This window comes from Triturus cristatus, chromosome 6 (assembly GCF_964204655.1).
Source record: "Triturus cristatus chromosome 6, aTriCri1.1, whole genome shotgun sequence".
Classification (NCBI taxonomy): Eukaryota; Metazoa; Chordata; class Amphibia; order Caudata; family Salamandridae; genus Triturus; species Triturus cristatus.
In genome coordinates, this window is record NC_140589.1 from 171,786,262 (window position 1) to 171,809,925 (window position 23,664).

The window sequence follows — 23,664 nt, forward strand, 5'->3', positions numbered from 1 at the left end:
CTCCACAAGGTATCTTCTACGCTAACACTGTCAAAGATTGTTGAAATATTTTGCTAATAGATGTGGTTTACACCCTTAGTTCTTATGTGAAATTTATGTGAAATTTTTATACTATTCCCTTCACTCATTATAATGACCACTCTATTCGCTCTAAATGTGCTAAACCAATCTGTTTACCTACATCATCGTATGTAGTTCCCTTTCTATTTTGAGCCCACATTGGTTAGTTTGTAATATATTGATCCGAAATGTTTCTCTGATTCTTCTTTTTTTGTATCCTCCCCCCCCCCCCCCCCCCAACCCTACGATATAGGGAGACATGTTCTATCCTCATGAAGTGTATACCTCCTACTTCAGTGATTTTGTGGTTATCATGAAAGTGTATTGCCATCACATATTTAATATTAGTTCTTGATTTCCCTCAAGTGTTCCATCCAGCTTATTTTTAGTTTAGTTACTGTTGACCCTTTTCCGCATATACACGTCATTGCATAAGTGCAAGTTCACCTGTTGCAATTAATGAATGATGCAATCTCATACTTCCTGCTGTCTGTAAAGATCTTAATTTGGTCTAGTACATGTTTTCAACAGGAGCAGTTGTTGCATTTATGTGAAACTTTAGGAAGGACACTAGCCTTTACGTCTTCTGTTCCACTTTCAATATCATGAAATACTGTATCGCTAGGGCTTGGAGTTCAATTTCTTTCTATACAGAAAGGATCTCTATAATCAGATAAGAAGGTCAGCAATGGGTTCCAGGTTTGCTCTGTCTTATGCAAACCTATTTATGGGCATGTGTGAGAGGGAGCAAGCATGCCTGCAGAACCTAAGATCAGTTGGAAGAAAACCTAGTCTATTGGCGTTGTTATATTGACAATGTTTTTCTAATTTGGAAAAGGAGTGAAGATGCATCACAGTCTTTTCATGTCTACCTTAACAATAATCAATGTAATACTCTCTCAGCTTGGAATATAGTAGACAAAAAAAATGTTTCCTGGACTTGCAAATGTATGGGAATGAAGGGAGGCTTGAATCAGATTTAAACAGGAAGACAACATCAATTAACTCTGTTCTACATGCAAACTCAGGACATCTAAAAAGGCAAATAGATGACATCCCATTTGGGGAATTTCGACTTGCCAAGCATAATTGTTGTGAAGTTAAGACATACAAAAGGGTGGCGGAAGAGAGTTCATTGAGATTCAGGAGACGGAGCTAAAATCTGACCATTAATAAAGCCAAAAGAAGAGTTCAGAATATAATCAGGGAAGAAATTTTAAAAGACAGTAAAGGCAATAAATCTCCTGATAATGTTAGTCCATGATTTATAGCTACGTACAGTGAAGGGAACCGGAGTGTCTATAAGACTCTACAGAAACATTGGAAAGTTCTCAGTTTAGATCCCGACATTAACAAGATCTTACCATTCAAACCAGTGGTGATATACAGGAAAGCACCTACACTAAGAACTCTACTGACGCCTAGTTATACAGTATTTTATGATACTGAAAGTGGAACAGAGGCTAGAAGGGCTAGTGTCCTTCCTAAAGGTTCACATAAATGCAATAAAGGTATCTGTTGCAAACATGTAATAGACCGAACTAAGATCTTCACAGACAGCAGGAAGTGTAGGAAGTATGAGATGGCCTCCTACATAAACTGCAACATTTGCATTTATGCATTGGCATATATATGACGTAAGTTAAATGTGGGATCAACAGTAAGTAAACTAAAAATACGCTGGATGGAACACTTGGTGGCAAGAACTGTGACATTAAATGTTTGATAACCACAAAAATCACAGAAGTAGAGGTATAAACTTCATTAGGATAGAACATGTCCCCCTAGACCGTCGAAGGGATTTAGACCAAAAAAATAAAAATTGGAAAAACATTTTGGATCAATAAATTACAAACTGTCCAATATGGGCTCAATATAAACTGGGAACTACATATGATTATGTAGGTAATCCAATTGGTTTAGCCCATTTAGGACTAATAGAGTGGTCAATATGATGAGTGAAGTGAATAGTCCAAATATTTCACATAAGAACTAAGGGTGTGACCGCACACTATTAGCATAAAATATCAACAATAACAATCTTTGATCATTTTAATGTTGAAGATGCCTTGTAGACTAAGTCAAACAATAACCAGTGAGAGGAACCGAGGGTTCTAACCTGGGCCTGGAGAGTTGATTTCAATTATTAGTCATCGCTTTTTGTTTAGCTTCCTGCACTTTTTCATTTTTTTGGATGTTGACAGAGACCTAAGGATACATAAGTTTAGTATGGACGCATGTATGTCTGAAGGTTACATATATCTGATAAATTAGAAATAAGAAGTATCTACATAGCACAAGGGATAGTGAAACGAGGAAATAGTTCATTAGGCATCACAGAATCGATTTCCAACCACGGTGATAGAACAAAATATATTTATTCTCAATACGACTTTATTTTTATCTGTAATGAATGAAGAGTGTGTTTGAAGAGGTACAAAAAACTCCAGATAACATGAGGGAGAGTGCAATGAGTGAATAGTATGTTGGGTATCAAGAATTCGATTCCCAGTTACGAGGATGGCCGAAAATGTTTTTATTCTCATAGCAATTTTATTTTCATTTGTAAGAAATGACGAATAAGTTGGAGGAGTTAAAAGATCAGTGATAATATCACAACAATGTAGGTTTGGTTTATTTCTACACAAGAAAGGTTAATGAACAAATGTGAATGCCCAGATGATATTTAAAAATATGCGGGCCTGAAGCAGGCGGGTCAGGTTAAATAATTGGTTTGGCTATATATGCACAGGTGACATTTACCACTACATTGAAATCATGAAGGAGGGAGGACGTTTTGGAGGAGAGACGCGGTGAGTGAACCAGTGAGGAATCACTCTATACAGATAGAGGATTGCTGGTTCTTGCTGTCGGAGCCTGTTCATAGATGTAGTGGCATTTTAGAAAGTGTCTTTGCATGTCAAAACTGATCTCGAGTGATGAGGTTAATGTAGCTACAATTGAGAGACAATGACTCTCTTCGTCGTACTTATAATCTTATTTTTTTCTGTATGTAGCTCAACTAGATGGGCGTTATGAGTGTGTTTAATTTAGTAAATCAGATTTGTGGCACTGGTATGAACTAAGTTGGGCTGTCAGAGGAATGCTAAATATTATAACTTGTAGCGAAAATCTAAGTCAGGTGGAGTTACCTCAGTTAGTGGTTATTACTGCCACAAGTCATGGAGTCTATAGGCAATTAAATTAAGTTGGACCGTTCAACACTTTGTATCAAAGTGATTGTAGATTAAATGTAGCAGGCTGAAATAAACTCACTCCCAGCCTGAAGGGTGTTTGAAAAACTATATGAGGTAAACCAATAAAAATCTTTACTAAGGGCAATAGTGTAGATGCCAGTACCATGTGACAGAGAGTGCAATCTAAGACTTCTGCCAATACTATTGAACTAATACTTTTTAAAGTGACTGAACAAGGTGTGAGTGAGATAATGAGGCGACCTGCCCCACTATGATATGCAGGGAGTTGAATAGTGGAAATGTGAATGGTCAGTCGTTCCTTTTGAGACACGGACTCATTACATATTATTGTTTATTACAGTATCCCGTATCATGGGGAAATATGCAAATAAGAACAGAGATTCAATCTGCATGTATGCTGGGACATAGCGTTTGAACCCTTTCAGTGTGATAAGGTGAGAAAATGGCTTACAACGTGAGAACCAAAATAGGATTGGGGAATTGGAAATAGATCAAACTAATTTGGGTGTACAATATTTTTAACAGATTTGATGACCATAATTAAGATGCTGAATACTAATATGTAATGATTGTGTAGGAAGGAGCATTAGATCGCAACTTGACATAAGAGTACGTTTGCTCTATGTTTTAGACAATGTAGAATGCTCAGGAATTAATGTACAATATGAGAATGTATTAGTTGTGAATTGTTAATTGCAGGAATTACTTAAAAGGACTAACATTTTGAAATCAGAAGATTTACCTTTCGATTCTTTGGAACTAGTACTATAAGAGGGAGATCTGTTTTCTTAAAGGACTTTCTTTTAAGATTGGATATAGAATACTAAAGCGGGAAACCAGATGCAACCAAAACAGTCCGATTAGTTATGTCACTGCTGCAAATATATATAATGTAAAGGGAGTTAGTGTTATTAGCTGGGTAGGGCAAATGTAACCATTGCTAAAGTGATGTGTAATATATGTGAATAGGATGTCGTGTATACATATTCGTGGCAAAAAGTGTGAATTACTACAATGTATTCATCTATAATAATGTTGTCTTTTTATAGAGCATGCCTAATGTTTTTAGTTTTGTATGTTACATAAAAATGTACTTATGCTCAAGCTCTGTATTTATAACAGCCCTGAAGAAGAGCAGTGTGTGCAAAACACTTGTTGCCATCAGGCTGTATTTGCTGTGCAAAGAGACGCAACAAGTGATATCTCGGTTTTGTTATTTTTGTATTCTAAATCACTACTGTGTTGGGAACCAGTGAACTGAGAGCTGCACGCTGGGCGTTTATTACCCAAATAGAGAGAGAGAGAGAGAGAGTGTGTGTGTGTGTGTGTGTGTTTTCAAAATTATGCACTGGATGTCACAACTGTGTATCCATGTAAAGTTCTCAGCTATCCTTTTCAAGCAAGTCCGGCATTTGGGCTGTTAATTCATAAATAAATTAATACTTCGAAAAGCATAGAGATTACGCATCTATAGTAAAGCAAATTTCATTCCAAGATGCTACTGCCAGAAAAACAGCTGTACATTGCCTTTGAAAAGACGTTAAAAAAACTGGAGGGTTATAAGTTTGGTTACGATTGGGCAGATAAAAATAATATATATTTGCTGCATGTTCGAGGGTAGAGGACAATCACGCTCTGTTCTGGCTCCCCCTGATCACCAGAGACAGTGCAAACCTAGCTCAGTGACATGAACCTTTATGGCTTTGAACGCCAATGGTCGCTAAATTCCAGGTCACTTGAAATCCCTCAACACCACCCTTAAGTTCATACATTGGTAAAAAAGAAATATTGCCTTATACCAGCTCTATCTTTTAAGAAACAAAACAGTGAAACATTCTTTCAAAAAGTGACTTCAGAATATCTGTTCAAACCGTCACTTTCTGTTTTTTTGCATGGAGGTAATGTCCTGCTCCATGACCTCACATAATCCATACGGACACCCCCAAACACCATCCTACACACCACAACCAGTTTCTTGCATGGCCTGAAGAAATATGATCTCGCCCACCCCAGCGTGTAGCTCAATTGGCACCCCTTCCCTGCCCACACCAATTTCCGAACTAATGGCGGCATTTACAAAGCCGTCACAACTAGCCCATAAGCTTATCTTCCAAACAGGCTCACCATCTCTGGACTTCAGAGCCAGGATACCAGCAGACTAAGAAGCGTTTAATAAAAAAACCATAAGGACTTTTCCATCTATGCTCCCAGGATGTGGGAACAACATCCCATATCCATCAGCGCCACCTTAAAGCTGCTCCAATTCTGGAAAGAATTGAAGACTCGGCTTAATCTTGAAAGACCACTACATCACAGTGTGTTAACCATACACAAACCATCTGCCTCTCCTATCCCGCATTGACTTTATGCTTCTCTTTGACCTTGTACAGTGCTCCGCTGTTTTATGGCTATGTTTGTGCTATAGAAATACCACATAAATACATACACTTGTATATACATTGCCTCCATATCTGATGCAGTTCTACAGTGCTGATCATCTTTCCAGCGCAATCATCCCAGCAGGTTGGTAAATGCGTCTTAGATGTCTTGTAAAGTCAACATGCTGGTCATATTCCCTTGTTTGAATAATGACACTCTGGAGTATGTCATGATTTTAGGGGAACTCAAACCAATACTTCTTTATTCTTTTCTAGATGGTGAATTAGTGTACTATCACTATGGAATCAAAGATCTGGTGACTATCCTGTTTTACTTCATCATCGCACTCATCCTGCATGCCGTGGTTCAGGAGTATGTTTTAGATGTAAGTGCTTTTTCACAGCATTAGTCATTTTCCTTAATCAGCTGATGTATAAAGTATGTCCTTTTGGGGACCCAATTCTGACCGCCTTAACCATCAACTTTATCTATAAATCCTAAATATTGATTCATAGGATCTGGGATTTCGAACGGCAGGGATGGACGTGAACCTGCAGAAAAAATTGCTAGTTGTCGTCATTTGTAAGTCGAGGTTAGAAGAGGGTGCATGTGTGGCCATTGTCAATGCCAGCAACTTAACTTTGCGAGCCTCTGATGGACCCTCCCACAATTCCTTCGTACTCATTGGTCATGGACACCAAGACCTTCGTGGTGATAGAACAGCCACAGTTTTATTAACAGTATAGGCTGATACATATGTTATTACAGTGGCATTGGTCATTAGCATGCACAGCTCTTTGTCTATCTTGCACTCCAGTGTAATGCATTTTGCTCATACTTGTCATACGGTATACATCTTTTATCTTTATTGCATACCAATAATCATAACTTGCAATGCATCTTCCTTTCAATCATTAAGTCTCTTCTTCTGTTGATTACCTGGTACTGTATTAGTGATTTCAGTTGACTTAATCGTGTTTTTTTAACCCATCCTAGTGACTTTGCAAAGTTAAATGCAGTCTGTAGAAGGGTCATTGTTCTGACAGAAAATTACCTCTTCTGTTCTTATTATGATTATAGAAGATGCTCATTTTGTTTATCCTGCATATATGGTTCTATGTCTTTCAAGGCCTCCAACAGATAAAGAATTGCATCACTTGCTTCTTTCAACAATCTTTCTGTGAGAATTTCTAATAGCAAATGTAATCTTCTTAACTATGTCATTAAAGGCATTTTAAATTGTCATAAAGGGTTTTTAGATAATTTTGCTATTCATGTTAATAATGTTTGCATTTCTTGCACCTGTTTTAGCATTCCCATCACATTGTTTTACTACGATTCAATAGATTAGGGATGCAAGGGAAATCACTGGGGCAGAGAAGTTTGTGTAGGGTGGTAGGGTGCGGGAAGACCTGCCTTTGAAACTGCAAGCATTAATGGCAGGTGTAGGCTTTACACGCGCCCACAAGTCCACTGAAAAGGCAGGGTGAAAAGTTTATGTAAAGTTGAGATGTATTTGAGTCACATGCCTGAGAAACAACATGCTTAGGATGGCAAAACGTTGGACAGACATGGATGGATGAGGTGGGGCGACAAGGACAATGTTACCGATGTTTTGGAATAGCCGAAGTGACTGAGATTCTGGAGGTAAGGTTTAGACACCATTTATGCAGTATTTAAAGTTACCCTGCTTAGCTCTCCGAAGTTGGCATTGGGCCTTCCATCTCCTGGATTTTTCTCATTGAACTCCTAGAGTGGAAAACAACACTGCTAATGGGGATGTTGTTGAAAGTCTTAACTGCCCTCTTGGGAAAAGTAAAAACCAAAGGAAATGATGGACGGAGTGTTGAACATTGCAAGCACTCACCCCCAGTCAACTGATCTGGGTTTAATCCATCACGGCTCTTTAGCCCACTCTGCCACCCCAGTTCAGACATGGCCATATGCAAATCAGTCTGACCCTGTGCCTCATGGGAACAGTCCAGCCCAAACTGCCAAGCCCCTCAGCACTCAAGGGTATGAGCATCCGTCCAAAAGGGCCAGATCCATATCCTAATTTTAGGATAGCTTCTGAGCTATGTCTATCTTAATTCCACATTCCTTCTGATTTCTCTTCCATCCATTGTCCAGTTTCTGCCTCTCTAGCTGCCTTCCCTGTGCATACATGTCTCTTTAGCTCATCTCCCAAATCTTCTCCGCTGTGTTTTTTCTGAACCTACTCAAAGACCGTATTGTTCTGAAATCCGAATAAAATCATCTGATTTTCACAAAGCTCTTAAAATTGGTTTGCTCGGGCAAATGAGGTTGGCCACTTCAGAGCAAATATGATGGATCGCAACCAACAACTCAAACACAACCCACACAGCTTTGTTGCTTACACGAGGAACTTTAGCTCAACCGCTCATGGGCTGTCAAACAGCCATGCACCAGCGGAAGGAATTGAGCAAAGCAAGCTAGAACAGCCATACTCCCTGACAGCCATTAATTGATGTTGCAATTGAAAAAAGTCAGATAGCATGCACCTTATCCTGTCTCTACTCTCTACTGCCGTCATTCACACACTTTATTCGCCCAAACCCCACCCTTACACTTGTAAGTCTCGTATGCTCCTACTATAGCCCTTAACTTTGCCATCCCAACAGCTTTTATGGGTGATAAATCCACCACATTAAACCAAATCACATTCTCTGAATTGAATGTGAGCCATATGTCAGCACTTTGTAAATATTTGCACATACAAATAAAATGCATACAGTATTTGGTGTCTAGTCAGACTTCTTTCACTTTTGTCTTGGATGGTGTCGGTGAGTTATGTCTCATCTTCAGTGCGAAGTAAATTTTCAAAGTATGCATCATGTTCTTTAAAACATTGTACATCTGCATGCTGCTCAGTTCTAGCCCGTTTCCACAGTTCCTTGCAAAATTTCTGTTATCTCCTAAGTGGTGGTAGTGTGCACCCCAAGTGTGGTCATTGTACCTCAAGCTTCATAATAATCACGTTCTTATCATGCTGCCATATTGTGGATACTTTCTTTTCTTGCAACTACTATATATGTCAGTTAAGTTGATCCAGTATTTGATCTGACCTCCTAGAAAGATTTTGGGTCTTGGAGTCTGGTATTGGGTGTCATGCTCACCCCTTCAAATATATATTGAAACAAGAGGGGATATGAAAGAAACATAATGCTTTTTTTCAGGTTTTTTGTATGCTTGTTTCCACAGAAAGTCACCCGGCGGCTTCACCTCTCCAAAGCCAAGCACAGCAAGTTCAATGAATCGGGGCAGCTTGTAGCCTTTCATCTCAGCTCTATGTTTTGCTGTTTGTATGTAGCAGTCACGGTGAGTAAAATGAGTTTGTGTGTGTTTGTTTGTTATGTAGTTTGTGGAGGTTCATATTTTAGGAGTCAAAGTCCACCACACAAGAGGTAGATTTGTTTCTGGCAAGATGAGGTCCTTGTTATTATTTTTTGTTAGTGTACATACCTTCTTAATTTATTTGACTTACTCTTTCCTAGCTTTTTATGTAAAGCTAGTGCACGTTTGGAACCAGAATCCCGAAATATCAACTTGCAAGTGACCTGGTAACTTGCATCCGTTTCAGCCAGATGATCCTAAATTCCCCTGTTGCAATAGAAATTATATCCCTGATTCAATTTTGTGTGTTGCTAAGAAGGAAAAGGAAAAATATCACCATTTGGTAAGGCCTCAAGTAAATATCAATCAGTTTGAGAACTTTCAGTAATAAAGGTTTTTCCCAATTCATTGGAAAGGCAAGGTGCCATCCAGGAATGGTGCTTTTAAGGCAAGGAGGATACGTTTTCTCTGGTTCTCAAACCTTTCAGTTCTGTTGTCCAGTGAGATTCAAGTTAACCCCACTCCACTGCAACCAAAGGCCCTCATACGCTAATGTTAAGCCCTAGTTCTATATGTAATGATGAATCATTCAGTTTACCTTTATGAAATCTCATGTCTTAGAAGAGGTTATAGGACAGATGTCAGCCCTGTACTCTACCTCAGATTGCTCTCCGCCCATGCGACTGCCAGTGATGGGCAGGATGAAGCTCAACCAGACCAAGAGGTCGATCCATCAGGAGTATTCTCTCCCTCAAATGTGAGGGACTTGAGGGTGATAGCCTTTTCTGAAAGTGTCTACTTTGTGTCCTCTTCCACTATGCCATGATACTTTTAACCTAAAGTTACCACAGCCATCCCACGCAATAAAACGGATATCATCACCTGTAATACCCGGGCAGAGCTGTCAAAATATCAGTTATTGCAGAAGGATGTTTTGTATGTAGCGCCCAAGGTGAGGTGAGGCTACGAAAGTCACACAAAAAACAATATCAGAACTCTTGCAGGCGAGGTGGTGTATGTTTTCTTGATCTTTTGGGCAGGCCTCTTTGTTAGAGGCCCTGAACTATGGCACAGTCCTAGGTTTTTTTTTCTTACTCTCCCCTGAACAAGGTATATTGTTTCAAAGGAAGGCTCTTTTTACTACATTGCTTGTCCAGTGGCCGCTGGTTTGCAGGGCTGTGGTGAGAACTGCCCCATCAATGATGGGAACGGAATAAGAAAAGGGAAGCTTAACGATGAGAAGTTCTGCGCTCTCTGCCTGGCTACTTCAATAAAGCCAAGTAGAGTGTGCTGTAGTAACCAATCTTTTTTTCTTTTTAGGGGGTGCACTGCACATGTGCTGGGCAACAATCTATTCACCCTTGTCATAAAAGCCTGGGGTGTTCTGTTAAGAGGGAGGTGTAATGATATTCGATAACGATGCGTCTTCTGTGGCACAGGGCGTAGTCTGCAGGTTTATGGGCTTACTGTATGTTGAGGGAGTAGGGTGGCTCCAAAGAGGGAGTAGATCCTCCTAGACTGGTGTAAACACCACCCACATAACATTTTTATGGCACTGCGGGACTCGAAAGAGAAGGGCTGGGGTGGAGTCAGTCCAGAAGCCCACAGTCGGGTTTCAGGTACTGAATGAGGTTGATGAATACTGCATCTTCTGCCGAGAGGCCCACACGTGTGACCAGCAGTACTGACTACTTGAGTCTCTTTTCCTATGAGTCACAGAGCTGCAGGGCTGACACTGGCTCGAGGAGACTGTACCCCAACTTATGGTCTCCGCTTCGAGGGCACCCACTGTTTGGCTGGCCTGCTGTCACTGCCTGCCTCCCCAGCCTTACCCATCTGAGAGAGAGGGAGGCCACACTGCTTACAGTGGTCCTCTAGCTGTATACAATATTTTACAGGTATGCGTAATTCGAATCGACACCGGTGCTGCTGCTGACCGGCCTGAGGCAAAGGTAGCTCCATGAGTGTATAGGTCTTTGAAAGCCAGTTGAAGCCGGAAGCTTGCAGAAGAAGCAGCCTTAACTAGCGCAGCTTTCCTTCAGGCTCGGGTAAGCAAAGCAGCTTTTGGGCATATTGCAGTGGGACTATTGTTAAAACAATTAACTGGCCTGATCTACGAAAAAAGCTATCGCCTGTCACTATGATTTGACTAACATTTGCCAAGCTCGTAGGCCAGGCCAGTAAATACAGTGTTTTAAGTAGAAAACAGGATTGCCTGGCTGACCTTCCTTACTGCATAGGATAAAGGTCTGCTTAGGTAGCCAAGAGGAATGTAATGCCACACAAACCACAGCAGCCATATTTTGATGCTACATGCAAGTCATTTTTACATTCTTATTACGAAGAGATTGATTGCTGCATACACACCACTGCAGTGTACCCGACCTGCCGCTGGGATTAAAAGATTAAAGTTGATGGGAGCCTACAGTATCATCCCTACAAATGTCAGAGATCTTATGCCTACTTATGCCTTCTACAGATAAGGCCACCACCTTTCATGATGGCAGACAGAATCACTTCTTACCTCCTACGTTGTACGCCAAGGTTCACAAACCGATTGCACTGCTGGGCCTGATAGTATAGCACCATGGATACGATCTGAGATTTGCTCTTACCAAGGCAGGAATACATATCTATCCATAGTAGAAGTAGCAAAGGAATGCATCCAAAATTGATGTGTTTGAAGAGGCTGGGAAGAATATTTTTCCCTACGGAGTAAAGAGTCAAAAGGCATGTACTTGCTTCTGGATTCTCGCATTAGCAAACAAAAGCGTGTATATGCTTATGCAAAAAAGGCATTTACAGAATTCCCTGAGAAATCCTGGGAAAACTGTTACAACTTCCAAGGAGTACGGTTGGAAACATTTATGAATTCGAAAAGTCAAAAATGTAATACAGATGTAGGAATAAAGCTACAGCTGTAAATACTTGGGCAGAATGTTCTTTGGGCCTTTGCAAGTAGTAAGGACACCTTTATGGACAAAGGGGATTAGGATTCATTCCCCTTCATTAAGGGATAATCTTGTGCTTTTTTGTTCCATACCTGTGCTATGCATATATTTTTATTCACACAATTCTCATATTAGGTTTTCTAATCCTAGTAGAAAAAAACAGTATACATATTAATATGGGAGGAAATGTGTTATTAAAATATGTGCCATATCCATGTTATGTTTGCCCGTCAATGTAGCTATGGTAGAGCACTGATCATAATGGAAATGGGTGCAACAGATAGATTTTTGGATGGCAGTCTGCTAACACTGCTCTGTAATCTACACAAGCTCCCCCAAAACCTCACCGGTAGGAGACACATATAGCTGAACCATGTGGCCACATTGCGCCTGGATGCCCAGTAACCGGATCATATGTAACCAATACTTGAAAGTGATCCCAGAGCAAAGGCCGGGTGTTAATTCAGGAACATCCTCCCCACTACATGGTGACCTCATATGTTATCTAAACTAAAAATACTTGCAATTGTGTACAAGGATTGACAAAGTCAATAGATTTAGGTATTTTTAAAGAGGGCTTTCTCATGCCTTTGAAAAGCTGCAATTAATACTTCCCCGATGCGGGTTATAGTACCTTTTGTCCACAGATCCTCACACGGAAAAGGATGCCACACCTAGAAGTTAAATTCAAGCAATACAAAAAAACTAAACACTGGCTCCGGGCTTGCGCCACTTATTATTATTCTACTGTACCATAAGAAATCTGAATGAGGCACTGCTTTCTCAGTACAAGCCGCCAAGCTCTAGAACTCATTAACAGCCAACGTTAAAAGGCAATAGGAACATATACACTTCCAGAGACAGCTGAAAAAATGATGATTTCTTAGATTACTCTGTTGCCCACATCCCAACAACTGAGCCCAGAAAACCAGGCCCACCTTCAAGCACAATCCTCCACTTATGACCCATGAAGTGCAAACAACTCAACCAGTGAACTGTTTGATATGCAGGTAAGCCAAGAAGGGCTGACCTATGGTTCGCCATGGTATTATATAGTTATGTACTTGCATATATAACAGTTATGACCCACAATAATACTAAAACCACTAACCACTGCAGTCCGCAACAAATTATAACTTGCACCTCTTAAAGTCAATCATGACATATCGGCTAATATAGTTGTCCACCACCAGCACTGTACAGCCATCACCAAATGAACTGGCATGGAATAACTGAAGAGATCTGTCACCCATTGCTGGACAATTCGGAGTACTTTAATATAGTCCACCTCTGCAGGTCCCAAATTTCTATACAATCTGACACCTTCTTTACATCTCACAAAGGCGCTCATATTTGGGATGATAATAAAAATGTCCATCACAACAGATCTTCCCACTTCTCTCTCTCACGAACCATGCCATCTCAGGACCACAATTATACACATCATCTCATTTTGGATATCCCAGTGCAATAACCAGCTAGGCAGATTGTAATATTAAACACTATATAGGGACCTGCAGAACTGTACAAAGCTTTCAGCATACTAAAAAACAAAAAACTGTGTGTCTGTCTCTCGCACTTCATCATCCAACACAGTGCTGCGGCTCATAATGCTATAACGCATCTCAGTGGTCATACAAGACATGGAACCACATAGGATCAAAATAAAGAACACATCCTTCCAACCACACACCCTACATGGAGTAGCATACTATTAACGTAGGCAAGTGCTTCAGTGCCCCACGTAGGAGTAGTAAGTGCCTTTTAGAGGCTACAATACATTAAATTACAAATGACGCACAGAAATGAGCACTACTGCTGAGGCCATTCACTGGAGGAATACATACAGCAGACCGTGTTGTCCTTTGGAACGAGCCTGGAGTCCCTTAGTCACTGTTGAGAAGCAGTATTGACTGGTCTGTGTATGAGGCAAGCGCCATGATTACGGAGTTGACTGTCTCCCACTTCCCTTCTAGGTTAGGCCAATTAACAGTGAATAAATAATAGTACAGTAAAGGGAGTTCCGCGCCCTACGTCTGCAATGGATCCCTCTTGTCTACTCAAGCATGGACTCCTCAAACTGCAAGGTTAAATCTAGTGCTGCTGCTTGTGTGCATCAAGCTGTAAACCTTGAGCAGCCAAAAGACTGTACTGGTTTAGGAGAGTGAGAGTCAATCAGGCTTTCAACCTGAGCTGCAGCCCCTCCCTGCATTCCACCCAATCCCCCCCGCCCCCCAGACACACACGCTGCATCTTTAAAACTGCCAATGCTTGTGTGGTCTACATAGACTGGTGACAGTAGTCACATGTTTAAAGAGATGGCTACATTTCAGGAACAAACGATTTGTGCAGAAGCCAAAACTTGTAGGTACATTTCAGCTTGTTTGAAATCGTCCATTTCAGATTAATGGAAGTTGTAGAATAACTGCACATAAGTAACAATATCTCAAAACAACAGTAACCAGATTTACTTGAATTGTCTTCATGTGCAGTTCACGTAGCTGAATTTTGAGGACTCACTCGCTGTCCAGGTATTCTTGCTCTCTGCATCACCTCTCATCTCCACTGCTGACACAGCTCAACTCTCTCACATCCAGGCTTTTTTCTCGTTGTTCATACTTTCTTTCTATTATCTACCACACTTTGTCGTTTCCTATCCACACTAACCATCTCTAGCCAAACTCTCCCCACCCCCCAATCCACACATCCTCAAATCACCATCCACTAAGCCATCTGTGCTCCCAAATCCACTATCCCATAGTGTAAATTTCACTCTCACTCCCCAGCTTTTCTGGTTTCTTGCCTGATATACCTCTGATTCTGCTTACCCAGGGAATTAACATTGTGTACTAGTTGAAAGAAATTGGCATCAAAGCAATACAAGTGCATAATGCCTTGTTATTTAAGTGTGTTAAAAAGTTACTTGCTGTAGAATAATTGTAACACAGTTCATGTTGCACTAGAAAAGACTACTTGTAGAAATACTAGAACATTGCACAGATCACACAACTGATGGTGACTTCTGCTTCTTCTCTAGAATACTCTAAATACAGTTTTATTTTAGTGCAACTAGCTGATATAATTTCATCTTAATGTGCATAAGTGCATTATGGGACGTGTGGCATGCCACACTGTGGGTAAGTGTCTTGGTTGGCAGAGAGTTGAATTTGTAGGATTGTTGTACTTGCGTGACCAGAGTGGTGCTCTTGTAGTGTGGTGGGGAAGAAGTGTGAAACCGAGTGCTCAAAGTTTATACTGGCCCTTCGTTGTGAGTTACTCTTCTGGTCCTTGGAGGAGTTTTGTGAGACTGTTGAAGCATCAGCGCTGCGCTGTAATGCAGCATTCGGTACAGAGGCTCCTTATTCTTCTTTCAACGGTTCGAGGGAGAGGAGAGATATGTCTATATAGGCTCTATTAACCCAAATCTGGTGCAAGTTGTTGTAAAAAGAGCTTAATACTTTTTATTGTACTTAATCCTGGGGCAGTGAGAAACCTAGTTGGGACCCTGCAGGACAGGCTATAGTGAAGCCATCTACGATAGTCCCACTTAACTTTACAGTAGAAGCTTCTACATGCTTTGAAGTACTCAGCCATAGTGATGAGTGGCGGGTCTCCTGTATTGGTTGCACGATCTCTTAGCATTTGAGTGGATTGAAGGTGGCTGTCTCAATGTCTTGTAGTTTTTTCTGGTTGAGGATGCAATGATCTGAATGTCCTGTGGATCCAGTCTATGAAGAAGAAGAAATCCAGAGCCCATCCTGGTTACAGGTAAGGGATAGATGTCTCATGAGGACCATTGGGAGAAGTAAAAGTCTAGTTCAAGATTGTAATATTACCGTGGCCTCGATGAAGCCACATCGCCTCCCTTCAAATATTGTTTTAATATTGTTTTAATATGTAACGTTTATATTGGTTCCACATTTTCCCTCCCATTTTATATTATTACCAACACCTTACTGTTTTCTGGTTTTAGGACAAAACATTTGCAGCTGCTCTTGTCCATGGCACACAGCTGTTCATTTATACAACGATCTCTGAACTGAGCAGTTCAGGTATTCTGCTTGCATGCAGCTAGAGTTTGAATTGTCTATAGCCGATTAAAGTTCAGAACTGAAACCACTTGGCCTTAGATGCATGGCCAGCTTAGTGAGAAGTCAAAGGAATTCAATTTTCTTCTTCATTATATCTCAGCATTTTGGCAGTTCTTTAGGGAACCTCCTCCACAGCCCTATCTTTGCACATACACCTTGTTTAGTTTGGTTCTATGAATGGAATCAACAGCCAGATATATGTGCAGACCGATTCCCAATAAGCTGGTAAAGGCAATCAAAAACGATTCAACTTGGATGGTAAACCGTTCACCAAGATTGCATACCTGCCCTCACACAGCACACACTGAAGCATGGCTGCATGTCTATATCAACTGTAAATAAAAAGGGTCTCTTTGTTGACAGTGATGGGCTCTCCTTGTCGTTTGAAATGGTGTTAATGTTATTTTATTTAACATTCTGATACAGCCTCAGTCACTCACAAAGTGTATGGGTGCTTTATATTTCAGCAACTCTTGTACAATCCCAACATAGTCAGTGCAAGGTCAACACTCACAACAAAAGGATGGGACAATTTGAGATGGGATAAGGACCGTGAGGATGCCCTTGCGGGTAATAGTACACTTTACAAATACACATAACTTAATTGTGTCAATGAAGGGTGTAATGCACAGCATAATGAACAGGTTAAGAAAACTTTAGCTTATAGAAAGACTAACGTTAGCAAATGTTCTAACTATAACATACCACAAATGTTTGAGTCCTATTTAGTAGAGGGTCAGGACAAGAATGTGGGATGACATATCCAATAGAAGAGGGTAGTGGTTCCAGGTTAGATACAATTTAAAAAGGAGGGTGCTCAGTCGCTATAGGAATGACCGTGATTAGGGGTTTTGTTTATTAGATCTGCTTGTAAGGAGTTCAGAACAGTGGCTGTTCTACAGTGTGACTGTTCTTTTGCATGAGTAAGCCTGAATCTCAGGCTTTCCAGTAGAAGTGTTTTTACTTCTAAGCCATCTTTTGCCACCATAAAAGAATAGGAAGCTGGAAAGATAAGTTGTTTGGGTGAAAATATGTGGTTTGTAAGTTATGCACCCTAGTTTAACTTAATTCTTGCCACTAATAAAAGCTAATGTAAATCTGCTCAGGATAGAGGAGCTGTGAGTTGAAATGGTGTAAAAATGATTGATTAAAATGTTAAAAGCATTTCTACAGTTAAGCTGCCTACTCTACCTTATCTCCATTTTTGTGTGTGCGTGTGTTCGTGTGTGCTTGCGTGTGTGCGTGCGTGCGTGTGTGTTTTTACATGAATGCTTTTATGAGCCAGTCGTTGTATTGTAAATTTCCTATTTATTTAAGGAGGCTTGTACATTGCACTGAGACCCGTTAAGAACCCGGGGTTAGTGATGGTGAATCTGACCATGGCTCTCCCAGTCTAGCATCTTGAGTCGAGGCTCAATCTTTCCACTTCTAGTAAGAAGCATTTTCGCTTCCCTGATAGTTCCCCAAAGGATCCCTGTAATCATAGCCCATGCGCTGTTGAGGTTAGATTATGCTAAACGGTCTGAGTTGGGGTTGCCCTTCCTGTAGTGACAAAGGTTGGCCTACAGACCATAGCATCCAGATCTTTGCTCCACCAGCAATTCTGGGAGCACATCTCTGTACGGTGGCCCTCTCAGCAGGGGTCAACAGTAAAGCAAGTGATTATGTTCTAAGCTTGTTGCATGCTCTGCAAAAGGCCCTGGCTTTCTCTCTGACAGATTGTCATGGTGTCAGCGAGGTGAGGCTTGGTGATTCAGGGCAGCCGTCGTACAGATCCCTTCACGGAGCAGAACATCATGCTGAGCTTCAGCTCTCCTTTGAAAGATGGACTCTCACCTTTATTGTCTTTTCTTACAATAATATTGAACTTCTCGGCTGCACTGCAGTCTGTCCTTTGATCCTTCAGTGAATACAATTCTGTTTACATAGGATACTCATATTTCATGTAAAGCAATTGGGTAAATCCTTCTCTTAATTCCCAATAGAACATAAGATGCCTGCTGTGGGTTCACTGGTAATGGCTGCCTGCACAATGCCAATTCTCCTTCTATTTCAATTGAAAGATCATCCAAATAGTTAGAGAAAGCATAAGGAGGGATGCATTATGCCCACTTTATGTGGGTATCAAGGTTAAGATTGTCTAGAAAGATCTTTATTCCACTCTTTTCCTTCTAAGTTGCTACAAGACCACTGTAGAATTTTGGTTTGAGGCTTTGATCGAGGAACCTTGCCTACTGTTTTTAAGAACCATAATACAACAATCATTTCAAAGCTGGATAAAAGTTTTTACAATAGATCTGTTCTAATTCTTACTCTTTGAATTGTCAACACAATGCACATACACCTTCTATTTTAGTCTATTAATATCTAATGTAGTCCAACACCCTGCAGTAACAGGCACACAGTTGTATTCCCATATTATTTAGGGACATGTTAATTTACATCCCTAGCGCTACCAGTTTCTGTTGCTTGCTACCAGCAGCACATCCCTCGTGTTTTGTATCCTACATTCGGTTCTATTGATGGGACAGGAGCCATACATGTTTTCCAGTTCAGCCTCTACACTACTAGGGATCTCACATTTTTAAAATCAGACTGTTTTTGCAAGATACATCCTGTGAACAGTCTCTGTTATAAAGTTATCATTTGTTTGTTTAGGAGGACTGCCATGCACATGATTTCCCATTGAGTCAAAGTGCAGCAAATTTGGCCCATGCTGAGGCCTCTGGGGCAGGAAGACCAGTAAACGCTCCCACTCCCCGTCGACATCGAGGGCGTCGACGGCGACGTCGAGGAGGATGACCACCGTCTGTTCGCCGTCTCCCCAGGGCTCTGGGAAGAAGCGGCGTCGACGATCGGCGTCGAGGGACCTGAACAGGCCGCCGTCGACTACATCGGCATCGTCGGCGACGACGCCGTCCTCTGCGCCGTCCAGCGGTCGGCGTCGAGATCGGACCCGGCGTCGGCACTCGCCGTCGAGAGGAGATCGCCGTCGAGGGGAGATCGCCGTCGAGGGGAGATCGCCGTTCGCCGTCGAAGAGGAGACGGTCGACGTCGCCGCCGAGGAGGAGATCGGCGTCGAGACGCTCGAGGTCGAGGAGATCGCCGTCGAGGCTCAGGTCGCCGTCGAGGCTCAGGTCGCCATCGAGGCTCAGGTCGCCGTCGAGGCTCAGGTTGCCGTCGAGGCTCAGGTTGCCGTCGAGGCTCAGGTCGCCGTCGAGGCTCAGGTTGCCGTCGAGGCTCAGGTCGCCGTCGAGGAAGAGAGTCGCCGGACTCTGTGTACTCGGTGGTGTATACGCCTCCTCGGATGCCTCCGTCACCGCCTCCGACTCCTCCACCACCGCCACCACCAACGCCACCGCCACCGCCTCCACAGCCGCGGGACACTGCCTCCGCCGCCCCCCCCCCTCGGTCGCTGCCACGCACTCCAGTGAGACCGCCGCCGGTTCCCCCGCGGTCTGTTTCCCTTCCGAGGTACCCGACTCCGCCGCAGGGAACCCCGAAGCCACGACGCCCGCGGTCGCCGGGACCCGCTAGACCGGCGGACAGGCCGAGGCCGAAGAGGTCGCGCTCCCGTTCTCACAGGAGGAGAAGGTCACGGAGCCGTGGACGGTCATCGTCGGACTCAGGACGACGCCGTAGGAGGCACAGGTCCAGGTCGCACACGCGCTCCTCGACCAGAGACTTTTCCCCGACGCTGTCGGACTCACCGGGGACTAGGGTGTCTCCGGTGGACGATTTGGTCTCTTTCCAGGAGGTGCTGTTGAGAGGGGCAGCAAAGTTGGGTATCACGGTGACGGTTCCAACACCCACGACGTCCGTGATATTCGAGACACTTCATAAGAAACATCTGTGAGAAGTTGGCCTGATATGTAGTGCTCACTATTCTAGTGATCACTGTGTATCATTCCAAACGACCCTTATTGATGATTGGTTGTAAGTCAACCTTTTAGACCAGCTATCCTAGTAGCGTGGATACGAGCAGTCTTAGGCTAAACTCTAGAGGGCGTGTTAAGCCAGCTGTTTACCATCACATATACCCCTTGAACACCAAGTGAAAGGACACCACACAAGTTGTTATGAAAATAAAAGGATATTTATTTATGACAAGACTACCCTGGCTCTTTATGAGTCAGGGAGCTAAGCACACTACAAAACTCTTAGGAAAATACTTCAGTTGCACAATTTACACAAATGCCCGAGGGGCACGAGAAACCATCTACACTAACAGTGAAATGCGAATGGTTAGAGTCTGGAGATACTGATTCCGGAGTGATCCGATCAGTGGGACTAAACGAAAAAGGAACTGGACACTTGTAGAGCGAACCTGCGATGGAGCACCGAGATGCTCGAGTTACCTAGCCCGGAGGCTGCGGCTGCGTGAAGTTCGTCAAGATGTCGGGAGTCCTCGTGTAGTCTCAGGAGCCTGAAAGAAGAAGTTGCTGGCAGGCGACCAGTGACGATGTTCAGAGCGATCCAAGCCTGGATCGGTGGTGAAGGAAAACCTGAAAGCAGAGGGGACTCAGTTCTCAACCGCTAGCCAGCGATCGTGTGGGTACCAGGAGGGTACCGGCTGAAGTCACCTCGACCAGGTGAGTGGGTGACGTCGGACTCTGCTGTTCCTCGGACCAGGAGGCGCGGCGGCGACCAGGATGGAGGGCGAGCGGTCCCACGAAGGTGTCTGCTGTCGATGATGCTGGGCCCAGGAAGGGGCAGCGGGTCTTGGCAGTGGCCACCCAGGCGGGGGAGTCAAGATGGCGTCGGGAGTGGACCAGGAGGGTCCGTGGTACTCCTCTGTTGAAGGGGAGCAAGAGCCAGTCTGGAGCAACCAGACTCGTGATGAAACAATCGTGGTGCGTCGTGAAGAGGGCCACAAGCCGGTCGGCAAGTGGTCGAACAACGCGGTGAACAGCAAGGAGCGGAAGGGCCCCCACGCAGATCTCGTGGATGCTGGGGAGACAGACTTCGATGCTGGAGCTGCTCAGGGTTAGGGCTTCTCAAACCCTAGGTGCACTCACTCGAGGGTCCCTCGGTGGGCGTGCTAGATAAGCGTCGTGCAGGTTCTGAAGATAGCCGGTCCCGCAGGTCTCGTCACACCTACGACTCTCAGCTGAGCTGATGAGGGAGGTAAAAGGTCAGAGATGGCAGGGAACTCGGGTCTCGTCGAGCTGGGCAGTCTTGATCCGTAGGAGAGACTTACAGCAAACCGCAAGCGCTTAGATGGTGCCTGCTGGTTACTCCTTAGCCACAAGGGAGAGTCTTCAGAAATAGTCAAGAGTTCCTTTCGTGGAAAGTGGTTCGTGATTCGGAGTTATCCGATTATCTGATTATCCAATTTGGGAAGGGGACTCGCTCCTACCTTTATTCTAAGAGAAAGGGGCTGGCCCGTGACTAGGTTCTACCTATGGGTGGAGCCAGGAGGGGGGTGGTTACACCCCTATCCTTTGTCCGGCTTCGCGCCAGCTCAGGGGCTGGTGTGCCCCCGAAACTGGTTTGAGCCGGGCTATGCACAGTGAGCACCGGGGTGCCACTTGCAGTCACCTTCCTTTCAGCCCTGCCTACCTGGGATACACAAACCCTGTCTGGGACGGTGCTAACACCGCCCTCGACAGGAAACCCTTTGTCCAAGCTCCCCTTGCTGGAAGGTCCCCCAGCAGCAGGAGGTCAGACTTGTGTCTGGTGGCAGCATCCATTTTGTGATGCTGAGGCTTGAGTCAACTTTAACCGGGGTTCAAGGTTACTTCCATGTCGTGCCCCTCTAAAAGGGGGGAATGCTAACCCCGTCACCAGGACTGGCGAGGGGTTCGTATTCCCATTCGTATGACACCTTACTCGACATGTATAGGTGATGCGATGCCAAAGTTAGCAGATAACCGCGAGGATTATAATGCCTTAAAAGTAGTTGGCCCACGTCACCATGGAACGGCTATTAGGGTTTGGTTCCGCAAGCCGTCGACGGGCTCAGCTCGCGCCAGAGCACCGTCCCACATGATTCCCTGCACTCTGCCTTCAGGATTGATAAGGCCTGCTATAGGAGTGACTGATAGGAATCCATGTGTCCATTTTTAGGGTTTAGGTGTAGGAATACTACACCTACAGCAACGGGTGATTACACCACGTGGCCCCAGCTGTCGTGCAGCCAGTTGTGTCAGATTTGGGCGGCCATTCCAGGGGGGGCATAATACATGCTTCAGCCCCTGGTAGGCCCTGGGTACACCGATGCCCTGGATACCTGTGGTATGCTGAGACAGGGACTGACAAGGTGGCCCAGTTCCAATTAGTGGATGCACCTAACGTACATGTGTGTTAATTTCGAGAGAGAACAGCTAGGCTGTGGGTCTGGTTGGCAGGCCCACAGCCGGAGAAAGTCGTAAACCAATGAAGCAAAAGCAAAAAAATCTGGGTGATCATAGGATTGCAGACCCTACTCTCCTACATGACCCCCCCCCAAACTTTGGGACAATAAGCTAACCTTGACCAGGTGAGTCTTCTTGCTCTAAGTGGAAATACCTGGAGAGCCCATCTGCATTGCCATGATCAGTGCCAGGTCTATGCTCCACTGTGAAGTCCATCCCCTGTAGGGAAATGGACCACCTAAGTAGTTTGGGGTTTTCACCCTTCATTTGATTTAGCCACAAGAGGGGCTTATGGTCGGTCTGAATCTTGAAGTGAGTGCCAAACAAGTATGGCCTCAACTTCTTCAGGGCCCAAACCACAGCAAAGGCCTCCCTCTCAATAGCTGACCAATTCTTCTCTCTGGGGTCAGCCTCCTGCTAATAAAAGCTATGGGCTGGTCATGACCATCAAAATTCAGTTGCGATAGAACAGCTCCCACACCCAGCTCCGAAGCGTCTGTCTGGACAATGAATGGTTTGGAGTAGTCTGGACTCTTTAGGATAGGTGCTGTGCACATGGCCCGCTTTAGGTCATCGAACGCCTTCTGACAGCTTGCTGTCCACTGAACTTTTTTTGGCATCTTTTTACTTGTCAGGTCGTTTAGCGGGGTCACAATGGATCCATAATTTCTGACAAATTTCCGGTAATAACCAGTCAGGCCCAAGAAAGCTCGAACCTGAGTCTGGGTGGTTGGAGGAGCCCAGTCCTGGATGGCCTGTATTTTGCTCTCCAATGGTTGAACCTGGCCTCCACCTACAAGGTGGCCCAGGTATACAACCTGTGTCTGCCCTATCTGGCACTTGGTGGCCTTGATAGTGAGGCCTGCCTTCTGCAGGGCCTCTAACACTTTCCTCAGGTGGACCAGGTGATCCTCCCAGGTGGAGCTAAAGACAGCGATATCGTCCAGATACGCCGCACAGAAGTCGTCCAACCCAGTGAGAACTCGATTCACCAGCCTTTGGAAGGTGGCAGGTGCATTTTTCAAACCAAAGGGCATTACCACGAACTGATAATGCCCACCCGGGGTAGAAAATGCTGTTTTGGGCTTGGCCTCCTCAGCTAACCTGATTTGCCAATACCCAGCTGTCAGGTCAAACGTACTTAAGTAGTTGGCCGAGGCCAACCGGTCGATAAGTTCGTCTGCTCTTGGTATCGGGTGGGCGTCGGTCTTAGTGACCGCATTGAGACCTCTGTAGTCCACGCAAAACCTCATCT

At 43.9% G+C, this 23,664-nt stretch overlaps 1 protein-coding gene across 1 annotated transcript in view; it reads left to right on the plus strand.

The window, feature by feature from the left end:
• TRAM2 (translocation associated membrane protein 2) overlaps positions 1-23,664 on the plus strand; it is a 263,049-nt gene that overhangs the window by 138,126 nt on the left and 101,259 nt on the right. Inside the window, exons 3-4 of the mRNA XM_085610442.1 lie at positions 5,933-6,042; positions 8,880-8,996. Of these exons, the coding sequence (XP_085466568.1) occupies positions 5,933-6,042; positions 8,880-8,996 (227 nt within the window). The remainder of the gene's footprint in view (positions 1-5,932; positions 6,043-8,879; positions 8,997-23,664) is intronic.